The 12,660-nt window shown below is 47.8% G+C and overlaps 1 protein-coding gene across 1 annotated transcript in view; it reads right to left on the bottom strand.

Annotated features, from left to right (window-relative positions):
- LOC134984009 (uncharacterized) overlaps window positions 1–12,660 on the bottom strand; it is a 202,211-nt gene that overhangs the window by 151,004 nt on the left and 38,547 nt on the right. Inside the window, exon 6 of the mRNA XM_063949667.1 lies at window positions 9,042–9,920. Coding sequence (XP_063805737.1) covers window positions 9,042–9,920 — 879 coding nt within the window. The remainder of the gene's footprint in view (window positions 1–9,041; window positions 9,921–12,660) is intronic.

Consider the following 12,660-nt stretch of genomic DNA (forward strand, 5'->3'; position numbering starts at 1 on the left):
AAGTCCCGAAACCTCCCCAAAAATGTCGACCTTTTGTGTGTCAACCTTCCATACATGTCAACCTTCAGTCAGTGTTGACCTACTTACTGTAGACCTTAAGTGGTCGACCTAGTGACTGTCCACCTAGACAGGGTCGACCTAAAGACTGGATAATAGACCCAACAATTTCCTGAGTCTGAAAAGCTTTGTCACAACTGAGGGCCTGAGCTGACGGAAGGCAGACTCAGTTGTAGGGGCTGAGATGTACCGGAACCTGGGAGGTTGTATCAGACCCCTGGACATGTAAGTAACATGAAGAGAAACCGCCCGAAGGCGTGACCACGACAACTTGAGTAAAAGTCAATGATCTTTATTTATGACAAACTCCATGCATCACAGTAGCAGTAAAAAGAAACATAAAAATCAGCAGAGAAATAATAATACAGTTCCTGGGTACTACAGGGTGGCAGGGGCCACAGAGCTCTGGTGGTATGAGACAGTTCTTATTATCTGCAAGTTGGAAAGTCCTTACCAGGCTCAACTGTAGCAATGAGGAAAGCCCAGGGTCGTACCAGCTGGTGTTCCAGGGAAAGCTGGACTGCTGTAGATAAAATGCTGCTGTGGGTACTGGTTAGAACCAGACAGGTGTTGGCACGGAGTGGATACTGGCTGGAACCAGTTAAATAATAAATAAAGCTTGAGAGCGATGCAATATAGATGAAATGTAGAATTTGAGAGCGGAGAAATAATAATACCGGTGGAGAGTGGTAAACTGCAGAAAGGACACCGGCCCTTTAAGAGAAGCTGTACACTGCTGGAAGCTGAGCTGGAAGCAGGTGATGTTGTAGCTGGAAACAGGTGAGTCCAGAATGGATCGGAGAGTCAGGCTACACCGCAGATGGAATGCTGGTGCAGGTCTCTATAGCAGAAGTCTGGAGACAGGAGCTGGAACCTGGAAGACAATCACAGGAGAGAGACAAACTGGAACTAGGTTTGACAACCAAAGCACTGACGCCTTCCTTGCTCAGGCACAACCTATTTATACCTGCAGCAAGGAAGGCATTGGCTAGGCAATTATGCAAATTAATAATACTGACAACGGATTGGTAGGAAAGATCAGCTGACAGAATCCAAGATGGCTGCGCCCATGCAGACACTTGGAGGGAAGTTTGGATTGTAATCCATGTGGTCTGGAAAACAGTAATGGCGGCGCCGGCCACCGGAGACAGGAGACGCCAGGCTGACAGATGCACATCCGACCACGCGGACACAGCGGAGGCCGCGGCTGACGTAATCGCCACTCTGAATGCAGAAGCTCAGGGACGGCGGCGGAGGCCGCGGGAGACGCCATGCCAGATGTATAAGGCGTTACTGTGACTGCGTCCAGAGAGACAGGAGAGGATGCGGGAATGTGCACATCAGGATAACAGATGGGATCCGGTCCTGGAGCGCTGAGCCAGCCTTAGGAGGCATCTGATAGGTAAGAAATGGCGTCCAGATACCCGGATCGTGACAGCACCCCCCCCTTTAGGAGTGGCCCCAGGACACTTCTTTGGCTTTTGAGGAAACTTGGAATGGAATCTCCGGACCAAGGCAGGAGCATGGACATCAGAAGCATTGGTCCATGAACGTTCCTCAGGGCCATAACCCTTCCAGTCAATAAGATACTGAAGTTGACCGTAACGGTGACGCGAGTCCAGGATCTTGGCTACTTCATACTCAACGCCTCGTTGAGTTTGGACTTTCGGAGTTGGAGGAAGTGAGGAATGAAACCGATTCAAGATTAGCGGTTTCAACAGGGAAACATGGAATGTCCTGGGTATTTTTAAGAAGGGAGGCAACTGGAGTCTGTAAGCAACAGGATTGATGACTTGATCAATTTTAAAAGGACCGATGTAGCGAGGTGCAAACTTCATACTGGGAACTCTTAACCTCAAATTCTTCGTGGATAACCATACCCGATCACCCACCTTGAGAGCAGGAACTGCTCGACGCTTCTTATCCGCAAACTTCTTGTACCTGAACGATGCCTTGAGCAGAGCTGATCGTACGCTCTTCCAGATATTGGCAAACTGATGCAAGGTGATATCCACTGCGGGAACAGAAGTTGCTGGAAGCGGTTGGAACTCAGGGACTTTAGGGTGGAATCCAAAGTTGGTGAAGAATGGTGTTGAAGAAGATGAAGAATGATACTGGTTGTTATGACAGAACTCGGCCCAGGGAAGTAATTGAACCCAGTCATCTTGAGAGGAGGACACATAGATGCGGAGGAAGGACTCCAAGTCCTGATTCACCCTCTCAGTTTGACCATTGGTCTGAGGATGGTAAGCCGTGGAAAACTTTAGCTTGACTTGGAGGACTTGACATAAACTTCGCCAGAATTTGGCTGTGAATTGAACTCCTCGATCTGAGATAATTTCTTCTGGAAGACCGTGGAGTCGAAAGATCTCTTGTATGAATACTTGAGCCAACTTGGAAGCTGACGGAAGACCGGTAAGAGGAATGAAGTGTGCCATCTTGGTGAACCGGTCAACTACCACCCAGATGGTATTAAACTTGTTGCACATGGGCAAATCTGTAATAAAATCCATCGACAAATGGGTCCATGGTCGACGGGGAACAGATAGTGGAACCAGTTGCCCCGCAGGCGACTGGCGGGATACTTTATGTTGAGCACACTTTGGGCAAGATGCAATAAACTCCAAAACGTCCTTTTTCAGAGTTGGCCACCAATAGGACCTAGAGATAAACTCCAGGGTTTTTTGGATACCTGTATGTCCGGCAAAGCGGGAAGCATGGGCCCAATGCATGAGCTTCTTCCTTAGTGTCGGCTTCACAAAACTTTTCCCTGATGGGGGCGTAGAGTCCATCCCTACCGTGGAGAATGCCAACGGATTTATAATAGGATGCTTGTCTGAAGACTCTGACTCATTTTCTTGCTCCCATGAGCGGGAAAGGGCATCGGCCTTGCGATTCTGAGAGCACGGACAGAACTGGAGTTTAAAGTCGAACCTGGAAAAGAAAAGTGCCCATCTGGCCTGACGAGGGTTGAGACATTGTGCGCCTTTCAGATATAGAAGGTTCTTGTGGTCTGTAAGGATGGTGATTGAATGAGAAGCTCCCTCCAACAGATATCTCCACTCCTCTAGAGCGAGCTTGATGGCTAGCAACTCCTGGTCGCCAATGGCATAGTTGCGCTCCGCTGGGGAGAACTTCCGTGAGAAGAAACTGCAAGGATGTAAATGGCCATCTTTAGCCCTCTGAGATAACACCGCTCCTACTCCAATGGAGGAGGCATCCACCTCTAAGATGAAAGGAGAGTCGATGTCAGGCTGTTTCAGGACAGGCGCAGAGATGAACCTCTGTTTTAAAAGATGAAAAGCTTGCATGGCTTCTTCAGACCACTTGGACGGGTTAGCACCCTTCTTGGTGAAAGCAGTAATAGGCGCCACAATGGTGGAAAAGTCTCGTATAAACTTTCGGTAATAATTGGCGAACCCTAAGAACCTCTGGACCCCTTTGAGGGTTAAGGGTACCGGCCAATTCTGGATTGCTTGTAGTTTCTCAGGATCCATCTCTAGTCCGGAACCGGACACAATGTACCCTAGAAACGGAATGGACTTGACTTCAAAGACGCATTTCTCTAATTTGCAATAGAGATGATTGACACGGAGACGGGACAGAACCTCCTTTACCCAAAAACGATGTTCCTCTAAATTGTTGGCAAAAATGAGGATATCATCTAGATAGACCACGACATGACGGTATAGAATGTCTCTGAAAATCTCATTGACGAAATGCTGGAAGACAGCTGGAGCATTGCTCAATCCGAAGGGCATGACGAGGTACTCATAATGTCCGTCACGGGTGTTAAATGCGGTCTTCCACTCGTCACCCTCACGGATCCGGATGAGATTGTATGCACCTCTCAAGTCCAGCTTTGTAAAGATGGTAGCTCCGCTAACTCTGTCAAAGAGCTCAGTAATCAGGGGTAAAGGATAGCGGTTCTTGATGGTAATGTCGTTCAAACCTCTGTAGTCGATGCACGGCCGCAGACCACCATCTTTCTTTTTTACAAAAAAGAAGCCTGCGCCGGCTGGAGAAGAAGGTCGAATGAACCCCTTTGCTAGGTTCTCTTTAATGTATTCCTCCATAGAATGCGTCTCAGGCAGAGACAACGGATAAGTTCGGCCTCGAGGTGGAACCTTCCCTGGAACGAGATCAATCGGGCAGTCCCATTCTCTATGAGGAGGAAGGATATCAGCAGAAGCTTTACTGAACACATCCGTGAAATCTTGATATGGAGGAGGTGGAACATCAGACGACCTGGGGGAGGAAGAACAGACAGGCAACACTTTAAACAAACATGTCTCAGCACAGGAGGGACCCCATGCCAGAATTTGCGTAGTCGTCCAATCAATTGTAGGATTGTGAAGACGGAGCCATGGAAGGCCCAGGACCACAGGATGTGTGGCTCTTGGAATCACTAAAAGTGAAATAAGTTCGGAATGAAGAACTCCCACTCTCAGACGAACTGGTAGAGTCCTTAGAGCAATAACTGTATCAAAAATTTTACTGCCATCCACGGCAGTTAAGGAAAAGGAGGAAGGAAGTCTCTCGGTGGGTAGGGACCACCGTTTAACATAGGCTTCGGTAATAAAGTTCCCAGCTGCTCCGGAATCCAGGAGGGCAATGACGTTCTGATAACGTTGAGCAACTTGAAGCGAGACTGGGAGATTACAATCTTGAGGAGATGGAGAGGAGATCATTACTCCTAGCCGGCCCTCTCCTTGGCGAGCTAGGATTTGGAGTTTCCCGGACGTTTGGGACAGGCATTAATAGTGTGAGACGGAGCTGCACAATACAGACAGAGAGACTCAGAGAGACGTCTTCGGCGCTCAGCAGGAGTTAAACGGGAACGGCCAATTTGCATGGGTTCATCTTTAGTTGGTGACAGTTGGCGAGGAGGAGGAGCAGAAGATTTTGGAGCAGATGATCTTCCACGCTCAGTTGCTCTCTCTCTGAAACGTAAGTCAACTTTCGTACAAAGTGAGATTAGCTCATCTAACTTGGAGGGTAAGTCTCTGGTAGCTAACTCATCTTTAATACGCTCGGATAAACCATGCCAGAATGCAGCATACAGGGCCTCGTCGTTCCATGCCAGTTCAGATGCCAGAATCTGGAACTGTATAAGATATTGTCCTACAGTACGTGATCCCTGGCGTAAACGGAGAATCTCAGACGAAGCTGAAGTTACCCGGCCTGGCTCGTCGAAGATGCGCCTGAATGTTGACACGAATGCAGTGTAAGAAGATAGCAGGGTGTCGGACCTCTCCCATAACGGTGATGCCCAGTCGAGGGCTGAGCCACTGAGAAGAGAGATGATGTAGGCAATTTTTGTACGGTCACTGGGAAAATTGCCAGGTTGTAGCTCAAACTGAATCTCACACTGGTTGAGAAATCCCCTGCAGAATCTTGGAGATCCGTCAAATTTTGCTGGCGTTGGAAGATGAAGACGTGGAGCAGAAACGGGTAAGGTGGGTGGGGTTATAGTTGGAGTCACTGTGGTTGACGCCCCAGATGCGCCTGATCCACGGAGAGTTGTCTGAATCCCATCCAGCCGAGTAGAGAGATCCTGGAGACAGCGGATGATGTGGCCCTGTGCAGCCTCCTGATGTTCAAGTCGAGCTGCCAGTTCTTGCATCGGCCTGGCCGTTTGATCCTGGTCTCCGGCTGGATTCATTTGGTCAGTGCTTACTGTCACAACTGAGGGCCTGAGCTGACGGAAGGCAGACTCAGTTGTAGGGGCTGAGATGTACCGGAACCTGGGAGGTTGTATCAGACCCCTGGACATGTAAGTAACATGAAGAGAAACCGCCCGAAGGCGTGACCACGACAACTTGAGTAAAAGTCAATGATATTTATTTATGACAAACTCCATGCATCACAGTAGCAGTAAAAAGAAACATAAAAATCAGCAGAGAAATAATAATACAGTTCCTGGGTACTACAGGGTGGCAGGGGCCACATAGCTCTGGTGGTATGAGACAGTTCTTATTATCTGCAAGTTGGAAAGTCCTTACCAGGCTCAACTGTAGCAATGAGGAAAGCCCAGGGTCGTACCAGCTGGTGTTCCAGGGAAAGCTGGACTGCTGTAGATAAAATGCTGCTGTGGGTACTGGTTAGAACCAGACAGGTGTTGGCACGGAGTGGATACTGGCTGGAACCAGTTAAATAATAAATAAAGCTTGAGAGCGATGCAATATAGATGAAATGTAGAATTTGAGAGCGGAGAAATAATAATACCGGTGGAGAGTGGTAAACTGCAGAAAGGACACCGGCCCTTTAAGAGAAGCTGTACACTGCTGGAAGCTGAGCTGGAAGCAGGTGATGTTGTAGCTGGAAACAGGTGAGTCCAGAATGGATCGGAGAGTCAGGCTACACCGCAGATGGAATGCTGGTGCGGGTCTCTATAGCAGAAGTCTGGAGACAGGAGCTGGAACCTGGAAGACAATCACAGGAGAGAGACAAACTGGAACTAGGTTTGACAACCAAAGCACTGACGCCTTCCTTGCTCAGGCACAACCTATTTATACCTGCAGCAAGGAAGGCATTGGCTAGGCAATTATGCAAATTAATAATACTGACAACGGATTGGTAGGAAAGATCAGCTGACAGAATCCAAGATGGCTGCGCCCATGCAGACACTTGGAGGGAAGTTTGGATTGTAATCCATGTGGTCTGGAAAACAGTAATGGCGGCGCCGGCCACCGGAGACAGGAGACGCCAGGCTGACAGATGCACATCCGACCACGCGGACACCGCGGCTGACGTAATCGCCACTCTGAATGCAGAAGCTCAGGGACGGCGGCGGAGGCCGCGGGAGACGCCATGCCAGATGTATAAGGCGTTACTGTGACTGCGTCCAGAGAGACAGGAGAGGATGCGGGAATGTGCACATCAGGATAACAGATGGGATCCGGTCCTGGAGCGCTGAGCCAGCCTTAGGAGGCATCTGATAGGTAAGAAATGGCGTCCAGATACCCGGATCGTGACAAGCTTCAGGGACCTCACTTTATCCCTGATGTGTTCGGAAGGACCCTGCGCTCTATTGGTCAGATCACAGTAAGTCAACACACGCGGCTGCCACCATCGATGATAACAATAAAAGAGGTCACGGGTGCCCAAACACCCTTACATAACAATTGCAGTATTGTTGTGTGCCTACTAATTCAGCAACTTATAACAGTTTATGGAATAGTCTAATGGTCTCACAATCTCGTCAAAGTATTTACTTTCTGGGAACATATGATTTAATTAATAAAGACATTTTTTTTTAACAAAAAGGTTCAATGCTTTAGAAAAGAATGTTAACAAAAAATGGTAACGGAAGTACACATAGACGAGCAATTTATAAAAAGCTGTCCCAGGAGAAATGGAAGCATATTGCAGAGGCTGCAAATATCGCTGCCAAGCATAGATTCTCCAAAGTCTGAACACAGAATAAGTAGTCATACCTTTTATCAGCCTGGCATCACACCCGGAATGAGGTCACATAAGTTGCTGCTGATTGGCTAGATAATTGAGGCTGGGGACCCTCCCTGACTTGCTCACATAATTGGTCATAACTAGGGTGGCCAATCCTGGTCATTTTTTTCAATCCTGGGAATTGGGATTGAAAAATGATCAATCACGGAATTGGCTGCATTTTAATGTGTCCCACCATCCCTGCTCTGCCCAGATAACTCACAGCAATCTGGACGGACGGGAGGGTGGGACACATCCTGGGCGATCCAGTGGGCGGCGGTGAGGTCCGGCAGGTGGCTGCGCAGTGTGCCCAGCCGGAGCCACGGGGGAGGTGAGCAGGGGGAGCCAGGCAGCGTCCTGAGGACATTCAACACTGCCCGGCCTATAAAAAACTAGGTTGCTGGCCAATACCGAAATCCCAGGATTGGAAGCTTCAATCCCAGGATTGAATTGGATCCCAACGATCCCGGGATTGGCCACCCTAGTCATAACTTCCCCTGCAAAATATGTGCCTATATTACTCTGCTAGTTTAAATGACACTTAGGGGTCAATCCAATGGCCAACAATGATCTAGTGGGTGCAAGTCATCGCAGCAGGCAGTTTACGGCAGCCTGAATTCGCACAAAAGTTCTCCCCGCCCTATAGAGGTCCAAACAATTTTGAGCAAAGGGTGAGAGATTGAGTGCTATTGCCGGTATCGAAAACGTTGCTGCAACACCGCATCGCACTCTTCGCGTATAATTGGATTGACCCCTAAATATTATACACTGTGGGTAGGACTGGCTTAGATACTTCATATCTTGGAAATTATGAGTCTTAAGAGATAGGCAGCTTGCACACCACATGTAAATATACCAGACATGTCTTTATGGAAAATGTGAATGTTCTTTGCGACTATGGAAATATTAATTTTACTTCGTAAACCATATCCAATGTGATGTGCCTTTAATATAGCTACCTTTTGTGGGTGTCTCAATAAACGTGGCCTGATTACCCCCTACTGGGTGCTGCATTTGTGAATGGACACACAAAGGACTGTCCTGCCAGGTAATTGGCATCTTCCTCTGAATTCAATTAGCTTTGATGCAATGACCTGACATCAACTCAAAAGGATTTCCTAGGCCTGAATTAGCATTGGCATGCTAACAAAAGTTCTCCTGTGCCCGTCGATCCTGATAGTTCATAAAGCAAGGAGTCAATAAATCAGTTTATTGACAAGTGTGCGGTAGATTCAGAATATGAAACATAACTTAAACACCCTAATATTTATATTCTCTCCTCAGTATCTATGACTTCACACCTCCCCCTTAAGATGAAACGCACAGTGAATGGCTACATGAAGTAAGTCCACCAGCATCTCTCCAGAACCTCCCTGGTAGGATAATCCATCAGGTTTAAACAAAGTCCTCGAACAAATAGCAAAATATAGGATTAAGTCAGGTGTCTTAAAACTGTACCAAATTATTAACATATTTCATTCAGAATATTAACCTTTTCCAATATAGTGCAATGAACCAGTTTTATGTCCATCATCTCATAGATATTGCCTTTTTACTTTCATTTTTGAGGTTTAAAGAAATGTTCTTTGTGTAATCCTTCTCACCTATGTGACTTCTCTGATGTGTAACAAGAATTAATTTCTGTGTAAAACATTTCCCACACACAGAACATGGAAATGGCCTCTCACCCGTGTGAGCTCGCTCATGTTTAATAAGAGATGATTTCCGTGTAAAACATTTCCCACACTCAGAACACGGAAATGGCTTCTCACCTGTGTGACATCTCTCATGTATAACAAGATTTGACATCTGTGTAAAACATTTCCCACACTCAGAACATGGAAATGGCCTCTCCCCCGTGTGCGTTCTCTCATGTTTAATAAGAGATGATTTCCGTGTAAAACGTTTCTCACACTCAGAACATGGAAATGGCCTCTCACCTGTGTGACTTCTCTTATGTGTAATAAAAGCTGATTTCTGTGTAAAACATTTCCCACACTCAGAACATGGAAACAGTCTGTCACCTGTGTGACTTCTCTCATGTACAACCAGAGATGATTTCCGTGTAAAGCATTTTCCACACTCAGAACATGTAATTGGCTTCTCTCCTGTCATAGTGGACTGATTACTAATTAGCTTTGTGCTCTGTATACATTTGTCATCTATAGAACTGGGAAGTATTGTATCTACTGTAGAAACTGTGACAGAGTCACCTATAGCTGATGTATCAGGGGAACAGTCCCCATGGTTAGAGGGATTAGATGTTGTATCTGCACTGTGCGTTACTGGATGTATAATTGGAGTAATGGGCTTTTCTTCTGGATAATCTTGTGTGATGTCGTTATCTTCTGTACCACCATCTGGAGATAAATGGAGATGTTCTTCTGAGGAATTCCTGATGCTGTGTCCATCTGCTGAAAGTAACATATGTAATTATAGCAACATTTCCCTGTAACAAGATTCATTCTGAAATAAAATCTATGACAAATGCCCCAAAATGACCATCAAATGAATAAACTGAAGATGTTTCATGAAACAACTTATTACTCTCTGACTGACATCAAATTGGGCTTATTTATAGCAGTGTTTATATGGTTGGGATCCGGACTGAAAGTCGACAGTAACTAGGTCGACAATGTCTAGGTCGACCACTATTGGTCGACAGGGTGTCTAGGTCGACAGGGTCTTTAGGTCGACAGGTCAAAGGTCGACATGAGTTTTTCACAATTTTTTTCTTTTTTTGAACCTTTTCATACTTCATGATCCACGTGGACTACGATTGTAACGGTAATCTGTGCCGAGCGAAGCGAAGGCACCATGCCCGAAGCATGGCGAGCGAAGCGAGCCATGCGAGGGGACGCGGTGCACTAATTGGGGTTCCCGGTCACTCTACGAAGAAAACGACACCAAAATAACATGAAAAACTCATGTCGACCTTTTGACCTGTTGACCTAGAACATGTCGACCTAAAGACCCTGTCGACCTAGTTACTGTCGACCAATAGTGGTCGACCTAGACATTGTCGACCTAGTTACTGTCGACTTTCAATACCACACCCATATGGTTATTACTGTCATATGTAATACTTGTATCATTCTTTGGGGGTAATTCAGACCTGGTCGCTAGGCAGCATTTTTTTTTACATTCCTGCGATCAGGTTGTCGCCCCCTACAGGGGGAGGGTATTGGCTGTGTGCGATCGCATTTGTAGCAGAACTGCACAATCATCAGTTTGTGCTCAACCCAGGACTTACTCATACGCTGCGATGGTTTCCTGGTGATCGTGGCCGTAGCAGATGTCAGACACCCTCTCTCCAAACGCCTGGTACCTTCTGCGTCTTCCCGAACACTCCTACAAAACGGTCAGTTGCCACCCACGAACGCCCTCTTCCTGTCAATCTCCTTGCGATCACCCAAGCAATCGCTTTTTTCGCACCATCCCCTCTCTATACACCGATGGCCGATGCAGTCGTCCGACGCGCCGGGGCATTGCGGTTCATACGCATGCGCAGTTCAGATTTGATCGCAGGATGTGAGAAAACGCAGCTTAGCGATCAGGTCTGAATTACCCCCTTTAGGGGGTATATGCAATTAGCGGCGAATCGCGGCAAATTATCGCCGTTTTTTAATTCGACACAATTCGACAGGTGAATTCCGGCAGGTGGCTTCCGGAATTCACCATATTCAATGAAAAACGGATTCGACAGTCCCGCGGGCAAAAAACGTCCGATTTGCCTGATTTTGCAGCGATTTAAAAAAACGGGGAAAAACGTGAAAAACCCGGAAAAAATGGCGTGGGGTCCCCCCTCCAAAGCTTAACCAGCCTCGGGCTCTTCGAGCTGGTCCTGGTTCTAAAAATGCGGGGGAAAAATTGACATGGGATCCCCCGTATTTTTAAAACCAGCACCGGGCTCTGCGCCTGGTGCTGGTGCAAAAAATACGGGGGACAAAAAGAGTAGGGGTCCCCCGTATTTTTTACACCAGCATCGGGCTCCACTAGCTGGACAGATAATGCCACAGCCGGGGGACACTTTTATACAGTGCCCTGCGGCCGTGGCATTAAGTATCCAACTAGTCACCCCTGGCCAGGGTACCCTGGGGGAGTGGGGACCCCTTCAATCAAGGGGTCCCCCCCCAGCTACCCACGGGCCAGGGGTGAAGCCCGAGGCTGTCCCCCCCATCCAAGGGCTGCGGATGGGAGGCTGATAGCCTTGAGGAAAATGACAGAATATTGTTTTTTCCAGTAGTACTACAAGTCCCAGCAAGCCTCCCCCGCAAGCTGGTACTTGGAGAACCACAAGTACCAGCATGCGGGAGAAAAACGGGCCCGCTGGTACCTGTAGTACTACTGGGGAAAAAATACCCAAATAAAAACAGGAGACACACACCGTGACAAGTACAACTTTATTACACACTGCCGACACACATACATACTTACCTATGTTGACACGCCGACTGCCACAGTCTCCGACGATCCGAGGGTACCTGTGAAAAAAATTATACTCACCTGCCAGTGTCCAGAGATAAATCCACGTCCAGAGATAATCCTCGTACTTGGCAAAAAAAAAACATGAACACCCAAACCACCGGACTGAAAGGGGTCCCATGTTGACACGAGACCCCTTTCCCCGAATGCCGGGACATCACGTGACTCCTGTCACTGAGGTCCCTTCAGCCAATCAGGAAACGCTACTCCGTGGCGCTCACCTGATTGGCTGTGCGCGTCTAAGCTCAGACAGCGCATCGCACAGCTGCCTCCATTACTTTCAATGGTGGGAACTTTGCCGTCAGCGGTGGGGTTACCCGCGGACCGCGGGTGACCCCACCACTAACCGCAAAGTTCCCACCATAGAATATAATGGAGGGAGCTGTGCGATGACGCGCACAGAGCCAATCAGCAGAGTGCAAGGACGTTGCGCTCGCTGATTGGCTTAAGAGACCTTTCAGTGACAGCAGTCACGGGGGGGGGGGGGGGGGTCTCTCTGCATTCGTGGAAAGGGGTCCCATGTGTCAACATGGGACCCCTTTCAGTTCGCTGGTCGGGTGTTCGTTTTCTTTTTTTGACAAGTACGTGGATTTTATCTCTGGATGTGGATTTATCTCTGGACACTGGCAGGTGAGTATAATTTTTTTCACAGGTACCCTCGGATCGTCG

Source organism: Pseudophryne corroboree (genome assembly GCF_028390025.1).
Source record: "Pseudophryne corroboree isolate aPseCor3 chromosome 3 unlocalized genomic scaffold, aPseCor3.hap2 SUPER_3_unloc_3, whole genome shotgun sequence".
NCBI lineage: Eukaryota > Metazoa > Chordata > Amphibia > Anura > Myobatrachidae > Pseudophryne > Pseudophryne corroboree.